The sequence below is a fragment of the Habropoda laboriosa genome, unplaced genomic scaffold, assembly GCF_001263275.1.
Source record: "Habropoda laboriosa isolate 0110345459 unplaced genomic scaffold, ASM126327v1 scaffold45, whole genome shotgun sequence".
NCBI classification, from domain to species: domain Eukaryota; kingdom Metazoa; phylum Arthropoda; class Insecta; order Hymenoptera; family Apidae; genus Habropoda; species Habropoda laboriosa.
Window position 1 is genome coordinate 697,549 of NW_017100168.1, and position 23,316 is coordinate 720,864.

A 23,316-nucleotide genomic window follows, 5' to 3' on the forward strand; every position below is an offset into this window, starting at 1 on the left:
ACGAGCTTCGTTCGTTAATGACTGATGTTTTGAAAACATTCTCGTGTCTAACTGGCTTTGGTTTCAAGCACATTTCTGAAGGATACAAAAATACAACTTAAAATTCGATTAAATAAATATGTTTTTCAAAAATTCAACATTCTCGAATCAACGAAATTTTAAAACATACAATAACATGAAAGTAGCTTTGAAAAGTAGTAGAATAATAAAAAGTTGCACTGGAACGTTTAAATGGAAAAAATTAATTATTTAACATTTAAAGTTAAACAGTATGTTGAAGAATTCCTACTATCTTTACCTAATCAAAATTTTTACTTCTCATGACTTATCATATACTCATTGTACCATATATATTATACAGGATGTCCCACTAATTTAGCCCTGAAGTAGCTTCGACAAGTAGCAGAATAATAAAAAGTTACATTGGAATAATTTTTTCACATTTAAAGTTAAGCAGCATATCGAAGAATAGACGATCTTTTAGCTAATAAAAATTTTTATTACACAGGGTATCGCACTAATTTAGCCCTGTTTCTTAGACAATAATTGTAAGCATGAAATTTCTATTAATACAGAATATATTTAAATTAATGGTTCTATATAATAATACACATATACATTCTTCTTACCTTCGTCATTTTCGTACTCATCCTCTTCCCTGCATTCCGATAATCTCCTGCCCCACGGATAAGGGCTATGCGTCTGATTCCTCGATGGTAACCTGTTCACGTGCGACAGGAAGTAATGGTGAAAGAAACTATCCACACCATCTGAATCCTCCCCAGAGGACTGCAGCATATCCTTAAGCGCAGCCAACGAAGTGATGGTATTATAATTGATAGCCGAAATCAAGTCATCCTCGATGTCACTGTCGTCGGTGGTATCGTCGTTTTTCGTCGTTTGATCCTCTTTCTTTGTATCGGATGTGACCGTTTTAGTCTGCTCAGTTTTCGACGCCTCGGTCTTATCGTCTGAACTGGTTTCAGACTCGTCATCAGAGGTGCTTGTGGATGTTGTGCTGCTCGACGATTCCTCGTCCTTTTTCCCGTCCGTTTTTTCCTCTTTGAGCTCGTCGTCGTCGGAACCTTTGCACTCGTCCTCGTCACGATCTTCATCCTCCTCGTCATCTTGGGACACAGCCTTTGATAATTTGTTATTCGAAGCTTCGTCATTTTGACTGATATTCTCGAGGTTCTTCAGATTCTTCAGCGTCTCCTGCTCCCCCAAATCTTTGCTTATTTTCACGTTACTATCCTCCTGGCCTGTCATCTTATTCTGTTGATGCTGATTATTCGCAGTCACATCGCACTCGTCCGACTCGTTCTGTTTGTCACCACCACCGGAACTCTCCATCGAGGTATCTGAAAAATAGACGATCTATCTTGAATATTCGAAGATTAACAGTTTGCTTTTTTTTTTAATTTTAATTACAATCTATAAGGTTAGAACATAGCACAGTTTCATTATCTGAAGTATTTCTCCTACTTTGAATATCTAAATACTGAGCCATTCGATGGAAGCAACTTTTGCAACTAATGAAATCTTTAATCTATACCAAAAAAACGTTGGCGGTCACCCATCTTAACATTAGTCCGCGAGGAATGCAGCTTGACTTGGAAAGAGCTACCGAAGAGTCACCCTACCCAGTCCCCATTTCTCCCAGGATAAAAAAAAAACTGCATTCTTATATTATTTAAAGTTAGAATAGTAAATTTACTACAGTCATTTGACATAAAATAGTCACTTCTAAGTCACACGGCGTTATGAAACGTCTATTTTCCTAAGAAAAAAAAAATTATTCCAAAAATAGTATCCAACCGGTGAAAAGATTTTCATCGCGTGGAAAATAAAGTCTCGACGCAGACTAAGATTCTCACAGTGTAAGAAACTTCTGTATTTGAAAATTCTGTTAAAGAATAGATGAACGCGTAAGTGCACGAGCAACGTCAAACACATCGCGGAGAAGAAAGATTGTCTCTCGGCGAACTCAAGGTTGTAGTTCGCAGCTTCTCAAAGGGCGGCCTCCCTTTCTTTTGCATGAAAGACTTTCTTCGGAACAGTTAACGATAGGTATATACACGGTGTCTACTTCACTATTCATGGCGCGATTATTTCGCCGCTTCTCCGGACATTCTCACCGCGCGACCAAGAGATCGTTCAACGAGACTTTTGTGATCTCTCGCAGTGCGGAAGGGAACTTGAAATTTCCACCACGCCGCGACGAGCAGATTTATAATCAAGGCGACGATGAACTAGGACACCGAAAAAAAAAAAAAAAGAGAAGAAAAAGGTAAAAATAACTTGCCAATCGATTAATTAGCTCTCTTTAATAATATCGACGCACTGAACTGCTTTCTCAGTTCTCTCCGTATGGAAAATAGTCGTTTATAATTATATGCATACTCATTACTCAGTTCGTAATGGCTAAGCAAAAAAAAAAAAAAATGAAAAGTTCTTTCCTTTTAACTTTTAAACTCTACACAAGGATAAAGAAGTTGTTGTGTATTTATGAAAGAAATTTCCAGGCTAAATCAATGAAAGCTACCACCTTGAGAGATTTCTTAAATTATATAAACGAGAGAGAAACTTTTTCGAATAATATCGCGTAATTACGTTAATTCAGAGAAGATGAATTATGCTAGAAAATTCGTTGTCTATGTAAAAAATATAAAATTATGTAATTTTGAATGTAACACGGAAACGAATTTGTGAATTATCATGTTTCATAGAATAAACTATTCTACTTCTTTTTCTTTTTTAGCAGGTCATTGATAGTAGCTTAAGAAAGCATGGAAAGTAATTAGATGAATATTGAAGATGAGTAACAAGAATGTTTTCCGCGTGAAGAAATGTTAGTGTTCATAAGACGGCGTAATGGAACAAGTGAAAGAGTATTAAAACATTTTAATTAAACGACCTTGCAAACCTTTTGAACCGTGCTTTCATGCAAGTTTTAATGAGAAACAGAAGAAAAAAGAACCTGGGGGAAATATCGCGACAATGGTATGTCTGAATAAAACGTTAACCACCGTCGTCCTATATAAGAAAACACGTCCTTCCTCTTATTGACCAACAACACTTGATGCTCTACGATCCTGGAAGATTCCTTGTGAAACTTGTATTCATCTCTCAAGTAAACCACGCGAGCAGATTCTTACGAATTATTAGTTCAAGGTTAATACAATTTTTCATTAAAAAACAAAATCTATTTTCGACTCAATTCACATTTTAATAAAAATTATTTTCTTAAAGTTTAAATTTTTTCCACGAGACAAAAATTACAGATGATTGCAAGTTTTCACTTTAATGCAGAAAACGACGAGTTGTATAATGCAGTAATGTGGTATAAAAGAAAAAAACTGAAGAAATATAAATATATGTTACAAAGAGGTTAAAACAATTGTCCATCAAACAATAGAATCTATTCGAATCTAATAATACCATACTTGGTTTAATTATTTTCCTTTCTACGATGTCGAAAATTAACACCAACTCAAGTAAACCATTCAAATCCAGCTTCATCTTGGTTTCCCGACTTCCGAATTTTTCATCTCGTACCGACGGATTCGAGGCGAGCCCCGTCCGCGGCCATTGCAAACCCTAGGACTAGAAGAGAGAGAGAGAGAAAAAAATTGACCGGTGACCTGGATAGTTTAATTGACTAAATGCAATCAGTCAGCGAGCAAAAATCCGGATTCGAATCCTGGTTCAGCAATCCGATCGACCAGTTCTTTTTTTTCCCCTCCACCTTTCCCTTCCTCCTCCCTTTTGATTAAATTCTGTGTTTATCTTCATTCGTGAAAAATTCCAAACATCCCGATTAGAACACCCAGATCGTAATATAAATTCAATCTCCTACATTCAGATACGACTGATCAATAACGTAAACTATATATGTATATATACAAAAGAAAAAAATATTAACAAGGGAGTGTAAATAAAAATTAGAAATCTTACATCTTTTCTTTCCTCTCGTTCTGTTTGTTTTACATTCTTTTTTTTTTTTGTTTGTGTTCCTTTTTTAAAAAGCAAGGAAAGCTTTGTTGCATTCACGAACACGTCACTGGCGCATTGCGGTAAGTACGCCCTCTATTTCGTAACCGTGGAAACGTTTGTCTGTATAGTGAGTTCCACTATAGATGCATATTATACAGCGGACTCGACCCTCAGCCGCTATAGCCCCCGGGAAGAGCAAGTAAATCACGGTAACGGCACAAAAAAACAATAAGACCACGCATGCTAACGACCAGTTCGTTTCGTTAGTCGAGTTTTCCGCCTACGACCCGTATCCGTCGATCCTGCGAAACGAAAAATCACGGAATGGCGCTAGGGGAAAATTAACACTAGAATCAACCGGAGTTGAATGTGGTAAATTATTTCCCTTACGTAAGATTAGATATAAAGAGCGTTCGAAATTAGAATTATCGATGGAAAATAAATCGGTATATATAATTATTTCTTTATTTCGACAAAAAAAAGACATTTTAATTCTAAAGTAAGAAATCTGAAGTGCGTTATTTTTTTACGAATTTGGTAATTGTGTAGTGTTAATTTGCACGTAACCAGAACGAAAGAGTTTCGCGTCGCTTCAAGGAAAAGCAACGTTACACAGATAAACAGGCATTGGTAGATACAAGTCGATAAGTCATTCAAGAAGATCGAACTTTATCGCGACTGAGGTTAAGTTAATGAACTTTGATAACGGCGTCGCGATCTCGGATTAGTTACAGCAAATTAATTCCAGCTTCGAGTGACACTTATTGATTAATCAGAAAACAGTTGGATTTATTGTTCGACTTTAATAGACCAGAAAACTAGGAACATTTGAATGTTGGTATTAATCTTTCAGCCTGCTGAAAATCCCACGTTGTTATGCAATATTTACTGTTCGTATACACCGATATTAATTCTATCTACCTGAAATATCTCTGCTATTTCTCATTTCTCTATTTAATATCTCTAAATATCTCTACTATGATAAGAGAAAGTGTTATTTACAGAGGTAGTAGGAATGTAATTCTTCGAACTGTGACGATGCGAAAAATATCTGACGATGCAAAAAACTGTTACATACAATAGCAGAAATGTTTAATACTTTCTAAAGAACAGTTGTATGTATTTCTTTTCTTCTTTTTAACAGAATATCCAACATTTTACTACGATCAGATTCGATAAAAAGGAAAGAGTAAAGAACGAAACGAAAGACAAGGGGAGAAATATGAATTAAACATCTAAATGGCCGCTCTTAAAGTGTTGTTGATCAATTTAAAGCGAGTATCGTGTACAATGAATAAATACAATCTCGACGAAGGGTCAGTTATTTACTAGACTTTTATAGCTAATGCAGCAACAGGTACGATCTACTCAATAACAAAATTACTTGTTCCGAGGAGATGTAAACCAGGTTCACTTCCAACGGGCATATACAATCTAATTCGATATAAAAGAAATATTCCTCCGTAGAATACACTGTTCGGTTTTTATAATCGTTGAATTCTCCGAAAAAAATAATTCCAGCATACAATCTTTACGACATATTGATGTAATATTCAATACTAAAAAAAAAAATAAATGTGAAATTTGCCACTTTTTTGTACAATATAGATCCAAGTAATGCGAATTGATTTTTTTAAGAATTGTCGAAAATTCAATTCTTTAGTTACTCGACACTAAAAAAAAAAAAAAAAGAAGAAAAATTTGCCACTTTTTTGTACAATACAGATCCAAGTAATGCGAATTATTTTTTTTTTAAATTGACGAAAATTCAATTTCCTACTTAACAGTGCTGAAAAAGCAACTGTTCAAGAATACACGTGTTAGGCCACATTTAGAATCACCAAATTTATCAGAAAATCCCAGCATCCCACCTTTCACATAACAACGCGAATACTTTAAATTGACGAACACCTTGATAACAATGCGATCTGAACAGACCGTACTCTAATTCTCTCGAACTAGTATACGTCGGAATAATTTTATCTTCAAAATGTAATGGCCAGAAGAGTAGATAATGTTGGTAAAGTAAACGTAACACCGATAAGATAAATAACTTTCCACGCTACTATATCAATATAAATGCAACAAGGCCGTAATTCTATCAAAAGTAACTGCATTTTAAATCACGATAATTTGTACCGATCAATCGAAGCGAACAGCAAACAAAAATGAAAGAATTAAAAAGCACAATTATTGAACGCACAATTACAAATTGAATCTATTAGTTCTATGTAAAAGTTCTCATCGTATTATCGTGGAGAATGTGCGTTTATCTTTTATTATAATTAGTCGTCATAAGAATACAAATAATATAACATTAACACTATATTCAGTATATTAAATTAAATGCAGTACTGTAATAAATATGAACACTGAAAATTTCAATAAAAAATTGTATCAAGATTTGTCAAAAATTTTGTAAAAATTTAAATAAAAAAACAAAACACAGTGCCTTTTAGTGCCATCAATTTACAAGTGACGGAAGCTATTGCATAAACCTAACCTCCCCACGTAGGATGTTATCTTTAATTCCTCAATAATTTACAAAAAATATACTAATCAAACCAAACCTAAAAAAGAAAAAGAAAACGATGTAAAATACATTATGCAAAGCATATAACCAATCCATTCTCTATACCAATTACTATGACTCTCATACCAGAAAAAAAAAAAAAGATGCACTATTTATAGACCGTGTTTCGTCAACACTTTTCATACACTATAAAATCTTAATACAACGAACGATTGCGTTCTAAATATTCAAAATATAACACGTCTTCCTTAGTTCAATAATAAAACGAACCTCGATATTCCGATCGGATTTCTTCGCACGTAATATAGAACAGGCTTTCGAGTGTATCGGGCTAAAATTTGCCGGAAGTCGAACAAGCGCGGGGATACCGTCGCGTCGTTTAATACAATCTTGACAGGAGTAAAGCAAAGTGACGGCGATATGGGTGGACAGATATCGCGGCGGGAACATATGCGGATCTTTGGCGGTTGGCCAGACTCGTTTCGCGAATACTTGTTTACCGCGTGCTAAAGTGTGACGTAAAGCTCTATTGGGCTCGCGGACCGATCCCGGGACACGTGACCACGACGACGATGTCTCCTCCGCAGCACACATCATGCAAATCGTACGAGGACCGAAGTCAAAATGACCGAGAAGAAGACGACGACGACGACGATAGTTCTGGACCTCGTTCCTTTTCTCGGGCAAACATTCGTGGAACGAGCAAGTGGGGGGACACAATTCGACGATGTTAGGGTGAGACACACCGAGTGTGAACACTTTGTGTCACGAGTGTTTGCAATCGTAGCACGTACCGACGAACGCCTACGCGCGTGTAACATGGTGGACAAATTCGAAACGCGGCGTTTGTGCAATCGTATCGAGCCATTGAATCACAGGTTGAATCACATTCATGTAACGTTTAATGTTTAATTTATGATTTCGAACGTTGTGTAGTGGAATTTTCGAGTAACAACTGAATGGATTGTTGCACAGTGACTACTTTGTAGTTTTAATTGGAACGTTACTGGTTTCGAATGCATGAAAATGTGAAAATTATGACCAACATTCAAAGTTTCTATACTTAATTGAAAAACTAAACAAGTCTCTTTTTTTTTTTTATGATTTTATTAAAATGAGGTACCATAATGGCTATTTTTGTGACGTCAGAACTTAGGCAGAAGAAGGAGGCCATATAAAAAGGATTTCTGTTTATTTGTTTTTTTTCTTCTGGTATTATTAAAATATAATCGTTATTTTTTCTAATTTTGCTCAGTAATTTCTGTCATCCTCCTATAATATTATATGAATATTATTTAAACATTGATGATAAATTCTTGTTTATTCCTTACGTGCACACGTAACTCTTCAATTGGGAGTTTCAATAACGAAAATTTCATAATAAAATAAATCATGTATATAAATGGAATTTATTTCTGAATTTTTCATTCTCCTGTAAATTTTCACGTGTGAAATTGTGTTGAATTATTCATCACTGCACAATTTTCGCTAACTTTCTCATACAGATGTTCCACTGTGCGTTGCATACAGCCATTATTCTACAGGATTTTCGTACTTTTACCTGTGTTATATTCGCACAAGTAACATAATGGACAAAATTGTCTCGTTTTCTTGTAATTATAACTCAGGTATGTCAGGCACGTTAAATTGATATAACATTTAATGTTTAACTTATGATTCCAGTGAGTAATATATCGGCATTTATTATCTAATCAAATGTTTCTGGAAATTGTCCGTGAAATATTTGAGTATTTTACAATGTTTGACTTTGTTATTTTTACGCGTAAGTATTAAGTTAGATAACATCGAAACGTGTCTTTCCCGCAATTATACCGAGCCATTCAATTCGAGGATGATTATTATATTTAATTCGTCATTTTCATGCCGCGCATCGGCGTTTACAATCTAACTAACTATCTCTCGAATTTCTTCATTTAATATTTGAACATTTTACAATTTTTTAACGCGCGTGTGTGTGTGTCACTAATAACAGATAAAACTGAAACTCGGTCTTCGTACAATCTTAGTTGAGACGTTAAAATGAGAATCTTCAGATGATGTAGCGTTTAACGCTTAATTTATGACTAAATGTTAAGTATATCTGTGTCTATTATCCTCTCGAATATTTCTTAGAATACAATTTTACTACTCGACTACTTTTACTTTCGAATTTTCAAACTCGAATATTAGTTTTACATTTCGTCTGATTCACCAGGTAAAATTTGGTTTTATCAAGCTTATACTGTCGCATCGTTCTATTTGAAAATACAAAAACTTATGTAACTGTGAGATAGAGAAGCACACGGTAATTCCGTGAGAAGTTACAGCTCATAATTGCTCCATTTCTAATTTAAACTGTGTTCACTTTGAAGTTACAAATGGAGGTCTACTACTCCTTTAGAAAGTAACCAGTTATGATAGCTTTCTTGTAAAATATACGAATGTTATTGCCTGAAATTCAGGTACAAAGATAGTATTATATTAATAATTAGAAATTTGTAAAATGAATTATGCACATATGAAAACATTGAGAGGTTAACTCTCTATAACCTAATTTTTCTTCGTTCACGAGAAGAAAAATTTCTGTCCAAGTTTTGTTTTACTTCAAAGCTAACATAGAAGTGAACCATAAATGTGTGAAATTTGGTAATTAATGAGAAAAGGAAAAATTTCACCCTTCACAATTTTTTTTCTTCAAAGTTTTCAACGCCACCTGCCAATCTTTTTGGTAGATAAACGCAGATATCGTAGAAAGAACTAACGGAGTCGTTTATTTGCCGTCTACTGCGAGTGTACTGCAATTGACGGGTACCATTTTGAAGACAGACAAGAAAAAGATAGATTTTCTTTAGAATGAATTATTTACCAAGTGGTAAACAATAATGTCGCTTCTCAGTCGCAATTCGAGTGAAAAGGATTAATAGACAGAGTATACTGCAATAACAACGAATCTATAAAAGAGAAAGAAAGAACGATCGGAGAGAATTTTGTTCGTTTCTACAAATATAGATCAGAAATGAAACCAATTCAACGCCTACAGAGATAGGTAAGTGCTCTCAAAGAATTAATACATACTCTCTTCGAAACTATCGATGACATCGAAACAGACAACTTCAAGAGCGCATCGGCGAAACGCATAGTTTGTTCGTTACGCTTGTGAACACATCGCTGTATTCGAGATATTTGCTGTCCAAACATCCAATACATCCTCCACACCTTTCACGGTAATTCATTAACTGAAAACAAACTAACACATCTCCCTGTGCTTTTCAGAAGAAAAAAATTGCCTCGACAACGGAAAACGTAAATTGACAGCAATTAACTATCCATGGAAAGTAAACGGTACTGCTAAAAACGGGTTCGCAGAGTTGTCGATTGTTTGCAATTATTTTTATACAGAGGGAAAAAAGTTACGCTTCGCGGAATAATATAACGTCGTTATTTCGATATATTTATGGATAAATTGTAAAAGTTTACGCCAAATTTCTCCGATATAAACGATAATACTCGTCCCTGTGTATGAATAAAAAACCAATTGTACGAAAGTTGATTAAATTAAAATATGAAGTTTCACTGGATCCTGTTTATAACATTTTTAACACTGTTTCCAAGAAGCCAAGAAATTTTTTTATAAAGAATATTTATTTTTAATTTACCATTTCTCCGCGGTATGTAAGAATTGTAATTTCGTTTAATCCATTTCACGATTTAATCAAATATTTTTTTCGTCTGAACATTTCAGACTATTTAATATTAATACGAAAATAGCGGAATTAAAAGAGGAAGAAAGAAATAATTTCATACTCTTTTCTTACAATTGGTACATAACAAACAGGTGAATTGTAATAAATATTTTTCTATTCGAAATACACACGACGTTAAAATAAAACCTGTAAAATATGAAAATAACACGGATAAATTGTAATAATTCAACAATGCTTGCCGTTTTGCAACAATTCGAAGGTGGACGTCACAGATTGATCATCCATTTCCCGTCAGCCTGATACTTGTTGATTCGAAACACGCGAATCATTAAAGTTCTGTTTCTGAAGAAGAAAGTGGTAGACATTTGACGTGATGCAATATCGATGTCACCGTTAATCTATCAACGAGCAAAAATACATCGCTGGCTTTTGTCAGCCGTGAAAAAAGGAATTATCAGCATCGTAGGTACGTTTACTCGTTGATTGCGTGCAAGCAACCGAGAACAATAGCAAACAACGCTGAGAACACCAGTAGCCGTGTAACACTGCAACGAACGCACGAAAGAAGTGAAAGGTTCCTATTTCTTGAAAGCGTTCAAGGAACACACTCCCGCTCTCTTGTCATTATTGACAGCGTACTTCTGTTTTCCACCTGAGGAAAAAGAGTCAAAGATTTACGATCCGTCCGTATTTCTGCTCGTTCGTAAAAATATCGAGAAACAGGGTTAAAATTACACCTGAATGTTTTACTACACACGTTCACAAGCTACAAATCTAATATTGTACTTATATACTCGTTAATAACAATTATACAGTGAAATTGTAATTCGAAAAAGTGGCAGGCAGTTTAACGATTAAATTCCTTTCCTGACGCTTCGAATAACAGTAAGAAAGTCTATAATACAACAATTTTTAAAGATGGAAAACAAAAATTAATATTACAAGCGGAATAATTAATACACTTAGGGTTACCATATTTTTTCATCACTGAACCGAGACAGGTACAAAGACAAAGGACAGAAAATTTGTTTGAAAATAAGAGTACTTTTATCGTAGTAATTAGAAAATCGTGTAAAATGAAAAATAAAATAGTAATTAGAAGTCATACTTTTCTGCAGATAAAAATTTCTTAAGAAATGTTTTATTATTCTTAATTAGTTCGCAGAAAGTTTCGTACACTTTGGAGCTGTTTGAAAACGACGAAATCAGAAAACCGGGACTTACGGTAACCCTAAATATACTTCATTGTAAATGCGTGTGCTGTCTGATTATTTAGAAAGAAAGAGAAAACACGACGTTCTTCGCAACATGTTACAAAGAGGTTGTACAAACGAACTGCAATCACGTCGCAAAATTGCATAAAACACATTGGTAGAAACTGGGTCAGAGGCGGTAAGGACAATATCAACGATAATAATGCATCGGTGCAGGAGCAAAAAGGTCTGTTGTCTATGTGTAGGAAATATCGACGAAGCTTTCCATTCTCGTACTGTCACCTACCGTAGTTCCGTATCGATCACTTGACCGCGCGCACGATGACGAAAAAACCGGGGGTGGAAAAACAGAAAAATGGAAGGATAGAAATTTACCACGTGTGTTCGACTCTAACCTTTTCTTCGAGAATATCGAAAGACGTTGCACATACCTTTCCACTTCTGACACGCGAATTTCAAGCGAAAATTTCCAGCGAAAGCTTCACGTGTTAAATGTCAAGAAAAAGAAAAAAAGAAAGAGAAGAGAAGAGAAGAAAATTCTTCGCGATAAAACGAATACGTTTTTTTCATCAGAGTGTTTACGTCGAAGCAAGTGTAAATAAATGTAAAATTTCTTCTTCGACACGTTGCACACTTGAACCAACAAAAAAAATATAACGAACCATAGTCGTTGACGAAAAATTGACAAAGGGTATAGCAGGATAAAATGGTCAAAAGTGCCCTTGAACCGATTTTACCTGGCAATGCAATATTCAATAGCTTACCAAAAGAAAACATCGTACACCAAGTTTCAACTCCCTATCTCAACTGGGAGGGTAGTTATAGTTTCCTACCGAATTATCGGTTTTTACCACATTTTCCCTATTTAATGGTATGCAAAAATTCTAAAAAAAAATTCTAGAATATTGTAGACATGGTTGTTTATGGCTGCAATTTTTTTCAGATTTTTTCGTTGCAAATTCTAAGTGCAAAAAATCAAAAACGCAAAAAAAAAATGTCGAAAAATGCAGATTTCGAGTTGAAGTTTTCGATTTAGTTTCATTCTTACTTTCATACTTTCTTCAATTTTCGTGGTGTTCGACATATGACGTAAACGATTCTCTTTTCCCCCTAAAACCTGTTAACGATCCAATCTCCTTCGCTTGATGGCGGGTGCAGACAGACGAATGTACACTCATCGACAAAAATACTGTGCACCAACGCCTCTATATACAGGGTGTCACGACATAATAGAGCAACCTATCGTAAGGACGGAAAAAACGTTATCTAGACAATAGGGGTGCAGCAACGTGGTGACCCTTAACTTTCTATCTATTATCGTCCTCCTCCTCCTCCGGTGCGGAAGTATTTCTAAAAGTGAAATCGATAAAGGTCAATGCACTAACGAGCGCGGTGTGCTCGCAATAATTGGAAGATATCGTTTCCAGAATACGAGAGCCAGGTGTGCCTGGGGAAACGAAGCAAACGCTATTGTCACGGTACATTTAACAATTTTTGCTAAAACGTTTGATTTCAGATCGCCTGATGGATCGATTCAAACGATTCTCCCTCTAATTTTATTCTGGACAATCTGTAATTCCATTAACGTTTCCGGGGAAACGTGAAAATTCTAAGAAACAGCGAAAGGAGAATTTCCGAATCTTTTGTAAAGGTAAACTGTTTTGATGTTTAACGTAAAAGTGATCCAACATCCATACTTTGTCTCGCTTCCATTTTCTCTGCTCCTTTTATTTCTGCACAGTCTACTTTCATTTTTGTATCTTTCGCCTCTGTTATTAATACACAATAAAATCATTAATAAAAATAACAATTTACATGTGGTCCCAGTTAAAGGAGGCCACTTAAATTTCTTAAATTTATTTTTAACGTCACGAGAAATGTTTGCAGCACGATTTCAATCATTAAAAAAACAAAGAACAAGGAACTTTTCAGAAATAATTTAAATCGTGCTACAAACATTTTTCGTGACATTAAAAATAAAGAAGATATTTAGGTAAGTGGCCTCCTTCGGCTGGTGCACCCTGTGTACCTTCTCTGTACCTACCTTGCTCTGTTATTTTATCATACATAATAAGGCCATTAATAATAATATACAATCCCCCCAAAAAATCTAAAGAAAGTAAGAACAACGAGTAAACTACTGAATGTAATTTCCTTAAAAAAGAAAAAAAAAAAGAAAAGAGCAAGCTAAAACTATCCCAACGTATACTCTTGGTTACAATGATAGTATTACGTTGAATAATTCTTCCCCAGAGGTATAAGTATAATTTATTATACATCGATACGTGCAACAACCGTCCCAGGCAGATATATGTAGATAAAACTTATGTATACCGAAGGAACGGCCGAACAACTGAATACACAGGTTTTATAATACACGCGTTGTGTTAACACTGGTCAACATTGAAAGCAAACAGCTGATTCAAGGCTAACGCCCACTAACGTCGCACACGTTCCTGCGATAGTAATGAGGCCTGCGTTTGAGGTAACCTCCGACCTACCTTAAGCAACGACGTGACGAGACCGAGACTGAGACACGCGTTATTATTTCACTATAGCCTATCTCGAGACACGCTACTTCCCTTCCCTTCGACCATGAGAAAGACCAAACTTTCCGTGAGAGCGGACAGATATGATAGTTATTCGTTAGATCTTTCGTTATCACCGGTCCGTGATTTTCCACGGACGACACATTCACGACAGAGAGATTTATAGACTCTCGCTACGCTCGAAATCATCGGAGGATTAAAGCGTTGCTAGATCGTGCCACAAATAGGAATTTCATTTTGGAAAGGAAATTTTGAGATTACCGTTTCTAGGTTATGTTATCGATAAGTTGAATTTTTTTGAAAAAAAAGAAAAAAAGGACAAAATAGTGAATTTGAGTAAACTGCAAGTTGGAAGTTTTAGTTTAATTTAACCTGTAGATCAACTGTATACACGGTTCAATAAAAAGTGCTGCTCTGACCTTTATCGAGATGGAATATCGAAACGATATTTGGAGGATTAAAAAGGATCTACCAAAAAAAAAAGGACTCATGGACCTACTATAGGTCTCTCTTCCAGAAACCTCCTCAGTTTCATGTGCATAACGAAAAAGGTCAAATGTAAATGACGTTTATGGTACAATAGAATTTTTCAAATTTACACTTTCATCCGTTTCACGTCGAAGGACAGAGATCATTTCAAATAAGTCTTGATCAATATTAATCTTGAATTCATAATAGACTAATAATGTGAATCGATTAAGCAATGCAATCGAGTGTGCTTTTAACTGTCCGGTATAATTCAAGTGGCTTGATCATACTAACAACGATCCCTTTTTACATCGTCATAGGCGATCGAACATCCCGACTTTTTCTTTTACGTAATGACCAATGGCACAAAAGTGACCTGTTCGCTTTAATTGGCAAGCGTTGGATGAATTATACCAGACCGTTATTTTCGACAGAATTTTTTGGCATGATTCGAAAGCAATTTGCCAGCAATTAAAGTGTTCCTTCGATAAGCCTCAAGCCGGAGCTTTATGTTAAGTGAACTGTATTGCTGTCATCAGGTGAGTGTCTCGTTAATTCCAGTTGGCAGGAGTAAGTTGATTATCTAACATCGACTATCGGCAGGCAATATTACATTCGACTTTTGATTATCCCTTTCTTTTTTCTCTCCTTTCACTCGAATATTAACCCTTGCATAGGCAACCGGATACCCATTTCTATACTTTCCTTTAATCATTTTTTTACGTTCTTGTGAAAGTATCAAAAAATTACTCCGGATCACCACTTTTTGGATATTTTTACGACGAAATGCATTTTCAATGTAAAAATTTATGCAGACAATTTTGCCATATTAAAGCTTGAAACAACCGTGAACATTTTGGTTGGCTACACACAAGGGTTAATGATAAAATATATATTACAAAAGGGTACTTTTGTCCATTGCATAAAAATGTGTGATTTGAATTTTAAAATGTGACATTTCAGGTTACAGCATAATTGTCCGAAAAGGTTGTATATCGATTTCAATGCATACGCGTGGGATCACTCTTTCGTTCCGATGAATACCACATAGCAATAAAGGAGGGAAACTTTCCACTCTTTACAGACTGGAAAAGTACCGAAAGCGCGTGACGCACATTTTCCAGAGGACATGGTGTGCCTGTGCCAATATTCCACTTCATAAACGTAAAGGGTACTTGAATTCGTTATAAACACTGTGAAAATATCTGTGTCGGTCAAAAAGTTCCCCTGTTATTCATTGGTCAAAAAGCGAGGCTGGTTTTTGCTCTTTACGAAAAATTATTCACCGAATGAAATTTACGTGCAGTTATTGCAATATGAAATTTTCTTTTTGTATAAAAGCGACATTACTTCAAAAATGGTTTCATTACAATTTTGCCAATTCCTTTCGAAATATTCGTCCAAGGATATTCCACGAATTTTCTGTACCTGAATTTCTCAGCATTTCTGACTAAAATGCAAAAATTTGTTAGAAATAACGAAATTAAAACATGTCGTAGAAAGATATCCATAATAAATACATCCATTCGATAAAAAAAACCCGAATGTTTAAAATAGCGAACTCATCGAGAAACGCGGCATTAAAAAAAAAAGATGGCTCGAACAATAAAGCAATTAACAAAGAAACATCCGTCTACGAAATATCTCTAACAATCGTTCAGCATTGAACGATAAATCTACGACACTGCTAAATCATGTGATTGTTGCACGAATCGTGGAGAAACGCCAATGGAACTGATGATCCGTCAGTCGACCACGTGACAAACGCTGAAAGCACGTGCTCCGCATCAATTATAGTCGAAACCAGTAAAGAGCCGTCCGGCAAAGGAATTCCACGCAAACCGACTAGCCTGCCGGCGCGCCGCTCTCGAATACAGATGCAACACACACGGGATCGCATTGCAGGCTGTTTCGCAACGTGAAGAAAAGAGAACCCGGGGAAAAGATATATGTAGCTAGGCGAAGCGTCGCATTCGACTGGACACGAAGTGAGAAAAATGAAACATGTCATAGAGTTAATCGCTCCGGGGATACACAGGAAGAGGATCTAAAACGATACTGAAACTCAATTGGCACGGTGAAACACGTGTAACATAATTGACACCGCGAGAATAACACAGTTGACACTGATCAGAGATGCAAATGGAATGTACACTTTGTCTAATTTCATATCCGAACGAATTGCAAAATGTAAAGAGGCAAAATAAGTTTTAGAGATGAAAGATATTTATGTATGTACTTTCTGGACGAAACAAGATTTATCTTATCTTTCATTTCTAAATGTATCATTTTCGACTATTTAATCTTAGGGGTTGTTTTCTTTTTCTATTAACATTGGAAGAAATTGAAAATAAAATGTAGAAGTATTTAAACTTGTAAATTAATTCAGTTACAAAATTGACGGTATTTTTTCAAATTGAGTGTTATAATTTCGTAAAATAATAACAACGTCTAATGCATAAATGTTTCATAATACATCGGCGACACCAGCTGTTCAAAATACATAAAATTTAATTATACGCAATGAACGATTACTATTTCCCGGCAAAAAGTGGTATGCACAGGTATAAAATAAGCGACGATTGGCGGTAACGTTTCATACCGCATTATTTGGTGTCTACGACTAGGCCTCGAATGAGTCAAGATGGTACGCGTTGGGCAACATTTAGACGAGCGAAGTATTTGAAGCGTAAGTAACAGAACTGACGATTACAACATACGAATTTACTAGGAACTTTTGCTTATACGAGCGTATGATCTCATCTTTGGCATCTTCGTGGCAAGAACACTGGAAAATATATTGTGCAAAGCAAAAACGGAAAATAAGGAGGGGGAAAAAGGTTACGAAATCAGATTAAGAAGAACAATCATTCCTTAACATCATCAATGAAACCAAAGACACACGAATAATCGATTCAATCGATAAAAAGATTGTCAAAAAATCCAGATACAAAGTGCTAGATATTAAATATTCGATAACAATCTCTAAACGATAAATTATTTATTAGTGTCACGACAATTTGCCACTGTATTTTCACTAATAACCTCACTTCCTATTTCAAATCCTATTTAATGATTGTCACATCGATATTACGAACGCGTACAATAAACTTCCATGTGCAGATCAGTTACGAAATCTTAATCTCCACGTGGCTCGAAATAGGTTATGAAAACTAGGCGAGATGCGTTTTATTTCTCCTCGACAAAGAAAGAGAGAGAGAGAGAGAGAGAGAGAGAGAGAGAGAGAGAGAGAGAAGAAAAATTTCCTGTCAACTGGCGCAACCTTCCTTGTCCACTCGATCACGCTACGATTCCACGAAGAACTGCCAAGGGTTTCCGCAAATAATGCATCAGCAACGATCAGAATTGCCACGACAAAGGAAAGCACCACGAGGACAAGGCGGATGACGAGGAATGGCGAGCCGCGCTGGCGACCCAGTCGGTAAATCCCCGTCGCCACAATGTCTGCCACTGGCAAAAGATAGTCTCCTCCACACACCACCGCGATCTTGTTACTCATCGTTAGAACGAGAGACCGGGCACCTCCGCCAAATAAAGCGAGAGAGGCGCGTTCGCAACAATACGACCAACGGAGAAAGGCGTATTTCCATGCATACAATGCAGACATATACTCGTCAGAGTACGCTCGTTTCGTTCGAGCGGAAGTCAAGTTTAACGCGTGTGTATGTACGTCATTGGCTAATCATTCTCTAATGGCGATTTTTTTTTCTCTCTTTTTTACACTGGAGACTGTAAAAACGTGTCGTTTGATTAGAAAAAATGCAGAGGCGACGATAATACGTATCGTACAACCGCGATAAGAGCATGAACACTGATAAGAGTGAAAACGCTGCTTGAAAAGTACATGTATTTTACAGAGATATGTGTTTGTAAAATTTCGAGGTTTTTTCTTTTCTTTTTGAAGGTGTAGATAATGATTGTGTAATCTTTTCTTTTGTTACGTTACTCGAAGGTCACTGTGGAATAATTGTGCTGTACATATTCGAAATAGTAAAGAGATGTAAACAGACAGATTTCATAGAAAATTGATATATTGATAAAAATCTTTCCTTTTATTCTACCTATATAGATAACGATAGCTTTTTCTTTCTCTCTTTCTCTCTCTCTCATTGATTGACAGCTACGAATTACACGTAGATAATTTATAGCTCAAACCTATAAAAATGTCGAACGTAAATAATTTTCCGCTGTGACACTTATTTATATCGAAAGTTATGTACTATATTAATGTACCTGCGTCTATGAAGAGGGAAGAAACAGACACGTGTATCCGGATACGTCATGTATTGTTCGGTAGAAAATACGCTGTTGAATGCATTTCTAATGTAAGCGATGACGTATTGATGTATCACTTGTAATATCTAGAGTGACATACTTTTACGAGCAGGAAATATTTTTGTCATTTTATACGCATAATATCGTTCTTATAAACGAAGGAAAAAATATAGTGAAAATTGAAGGGAAAACATTAATACACAGGATATCTCTCGTCTAACTTTAAGAACTGAAGCATTGCTCTTTCTGTTTTCAATATTTAACCTGTTAAACTGTGTAAGACGAGTTAACTCGTCATTGGTTAGCCAATACTTGGAACACGATCATTTATTTCTCCAGGGATAATTCATTTTTAATTATACTGTGCACGAACGTGAAATACATCATATTCACATTTGCAAGAACGAAGAGGAAGTGTAATTGGTCATAATTCTTACCTACCCATTTTTAATTATAACAGAATCTCTCTTCCGAAAGTTACATCTAATTTTACGTACAGAACAATTAACGAAAATAACTATTGCTACTTTCATTTTATGCTGAATTGTCAAAGAAAAATTAAGGTCAAATCTAAATCTTTTCACATGAAAAAAAAAAACTAATATTCACGAACGAAATTCCGTTGTAAATTAACAATCCTGCTCTACGTAATGTCATAATTCCAGTTAAAAAAAAAAAAAAAAAAATGAAACAGTGTCATCGTTAAGGTATGAAGATTGTCCTGAAATGTGTTTCATATCTTCGTCAACGGAAAAAACTGTCTTCGTCACATAACGAAACGATTTATACGGTCATGACACACGCAATAGTTTTTACAAGAACTGTTTCTTTTTTTTAACGCTGTTCGCAGTGTTTGTGCCCTTTAAAACGCTTCAAATGCACGAGGAACTTACCGCTTCTTAACGTGTACATATTGTATGTGCACGTGTGTCAGATATGTACACTGTAAAACGAAAATATCGGTGATTCAACTCTTTTGATACTAAAAGCCGATTATACTTGTTGACTGCTGGTACGTTAAGAATTACAGCCACGAACAGATAAATTCCTAGAACGTAATTGTAACTATTTCTCCTTGCGAAATAATTGCGTAGCAAAGGAAATAATAGGATATTCGTAAACCGAAATATCGTAAATTATTTCAGCAACTTGAGAAATTATTATTTCAATATGTATTGTTACTCTGATTATTTATAAGTATGATCGGTACAGTAAGAAGATAACGAAACAATAATGCAATTAAAAACTTATCCAATCCAGCACGTAAGATACACTTGCAACATGTAGCACAATGTTCTAATTAACGGGTTATGAGATATGATCAGGAAACATTACATCACGGATTATACAAGTACAAAAAGTAATGAAATATCGTGCACAGCTCAAGGAAAATGCAGATTAATTGACCAAGAGCGGCGGAGGAAAATCGTTCTCGATGAAAATAAACGGAAAACGTCGATTGGCCACTTGTGCAAACCTCTGCTGCCCGATGCTTATGAGATGCCAGAATCTTTCTTACGTTACATCGACCATAACTAAGAAGTTTCGACGAATTGCTTTGAAACTCACGAAGCATCGTTCGACAAGTCTGTAATTGTACGTATAACAGGTTCATTTGACGCGGAAACACTTAAAATTGATATTCAAGATTTTTCCCACGAAACATTTGGATAATGTTAAATTCTGACCGTTTGATTTTTTTCAACTTTCCAACTAATCACGCGGAGAAGAAAAATGCAAGAAGTACATATTCAAAAATAAAAGTTCTCTGGCAAGTACATATTCTGGATTAACCCTCTAGTGTCGAGGCGGAGTCTCAGAGACTCCGCTGATTCTACCTTTTTTGTTTTCGTCCATTCTATTTAGAACTCAACGTTATTATATTAAAATGAAATTAATCCAACCAATCACTCTATTCTATAACGTTCATTAGGAAAATGGGTGATAAAGGTAAATCAGTAAGAAAAGTTGTCAGAAATGTTCTGTATTTATGTATAAACTAACCGGAAGTTGAGGAGTTTCGTGGACTCCGTGTATCGGGCTTTACGTCCCAAAAACGGTGTCTCGACAGTAGAGGGTTAAATAATTATAAAATAATAATACAGGGTGTTCCGGAAATCGTGGTACTCAGGATTTACTATACTAGACACAAGAGAACACCATGGATTTACGACACAGATCACTATTTATACACATTCATTAAATACATTACAGGGACGATTCGGACACGTTTGCACTCAATATAAACTATGTAGGATTTTCATTATATAGGAGTGACAATTCATTGGACACGATACGAATGACACTATACTAACCATTGGACCCGGTATAAATGACATTGGTACTGTTGGACCTGGTATAGGTGATACTAAAATCAAAGGAGTCGATACAGATCGAACTGTAGCGATAAAACAGATAAAGATGAAACAGTAAGTATCGGACTCGATAACGATGGTACAGTAACCATCAGATAAACTGCACAATAATCATTGAGCAAAATCAGGACCGTAAGTTGATGTGGGACTTGAAGCTACATCGTGACTCTGCATCAAACCCAAATCTCTGAACCTGAATCCCCGGCCGGACTGGAACACCTCAAGTTGGACCTTAGGGTACGTGTTCATGTGAAAGATTTTCACGATAATTGCTCTAGAGAGTGCTCTCGAATTGTGTATCCAGCTCTCTGCCTGCACTCTCTGTACTGTAGACACTGATAAATTTCACTCTCGAGAGCAACTCGCGATAGTTTTTCTCTCAAATGAACAGATACCCTTAGACTAAATCCAAACCTCCAAGGTCTCAGTCTGGTCAGAAGTCTAACATCAATCTACGGCCCCGATTCTGCCCAATTGTTATTGTGCCGTCTGTATCTGATCCGATGGTTAATGTACGATCGTTATTGAGTCCAATACCGTTCATATCGGGACCGATGGTTACTGCACTGTCCTTATCGAGTCCGATGGTTACTGTATCGTCCGTATTGGGTTGTACAATTACTATATCATCCGTATCAAGTACGATGACTGAAGTACCGTTCGTATCAAGTCCAACGGACCAAACGTCAGATGTATTATTTTTCTTTCTAATAGCTCAGATATAGCTTGCATAAAGTGTGTTTTATCCTACATATAAAATCCTATACATCTTATATCGAGTTAAATCACATCCAACTAGGCACTGCATATATCCAATCTTTAGTATTCTATACTACGTATCAACCGAAGATAGAGGTCCAATAAATCCTGAATAATCAACGTTCGTCTTCACAGATACAGAGTCTTCTATACCACGTGTAATAGGCTCGGTGTCGTGTATGTATCGAGTCTAATGAGTTCAGTATGATCTGTATCAAGTGTAATGGATCTAAACCTATCGTCATGGAACCTAATAGGTCCGTGGCAGTCTATATCATATCTGTGGAGTTCAACACCATCTGCGTGAGATTTAAGAAATCCAAATCATCAATCCGACTCATCTAAGTCGCGTTTTATTTATTCTAATCTATTTATAATTGGCATAGTAGGTTATGGTATCTTTCTCTGTTATTTTAACCAGAATTTATCACGTTTAGTTTCCTCCTCCTATTCTGGATTCAAGATCTCTGTATAATAATTTCACGTCTTAAGGATCTTTTATATGTATATACAGGGTTACCATATTTTTTTCATCGCGAAACCGACAAAAGGAAAATTTTTTTAATAATCTACTTTTATTATAACAATTGTAAATAAAATGAAAAATGGAACAGTAATTAAAAGTATAGCAACGATCTACAGTATATTCTCCACAAGTGTCAGACCGCAACGAAGCTAAACCTGACACTCGTAGAGTCAGGGACCAACGTTTTCGAGCCTCGTGCCCGCCTTTGTAGTTTGCCGAACGTAGACAAGGACAGCGAATAAATGATAAGCATGAAACGTGAGTCAAGCCAACCAAGCCATTTAAATATCAACTTTTATAATTTTACGTTTCTTTATCCCGAAATTTTTCTTAACATATTGATGAGATATTTATGATGAAAATGACATAAAACACGACATAATTTGAACAACATTTACTTATCAACACGTTCACTGTCACGCCAGATTTACAGGTTACTGTCAGGCGGCCACAAGAAAATACATTTTAAGCATAGGATTATAGTATTATGCTTTATAGTTTGTTTTTTTCAATTGAAAATAATGACGTTCAAAATTTTTAGTTGACAATATTTATTTTATTTTAATTATTCTAAACATTTGAGGCACTCCAGTCGCTGATGACTTAATCATCCTACCATGGCCATATCGAGGAAACAATCTAACGTTAAAACTTATTGAGTGATTCATTTAATTTCATAATATATCGCTTTAGCGAGCCACCGTTTGGTTGCCAATTGTTTATCACATAGTCGGCCTACCTCCACGTAAAAAAAAAAATGTAGGGTCGATTCCACAAGTGTCGGTAAAATGTAGGGTAGATAGCAGCAGAAAAGCTGCTAAACAATTAGAATTAAATGTAACGATAGAAATTATTGCAATAATGCGTAATGCAATTGAAAAATTGAAAGAATCAAA

General features: G+C 35.7%; 1 protein-coding gene across 6 annotated transcripts in view; it reads right to left on the minus strand.

The window, feature by feature from the left end:
• The window catches only part of LOC108578660 (dentin sialophosphoprotein-like), a 122,135-nt gene that overhangs the window by 89,144 nt on the left and 9,675 nt on the right, over positions 1 to 23,316 (minus strand). For 3 of the 6 annotated variants that reach the window (XM_017942031.1, XM_017942029.1, XM_017942032.1), the window contains exon 2: positions 630 to 1,361. In XM_017942031.1, the coding sequence (XP_017797520.1) occupies positions 630 to 1,353 (724 nt within the window). In that variant the 5' untranslated portion in view covers positions 1,354 to 1,361. Of the gene's footprint in view, positions 1 to 629; positions 1,376 to 6,799; positions 6,877 to 23,316 lie in introns of those variants that run through there. The other 3 variants (XM_017942035.1, XM_017942033.1, XM_017942030.1) reach the window with 2 other exon arrangements.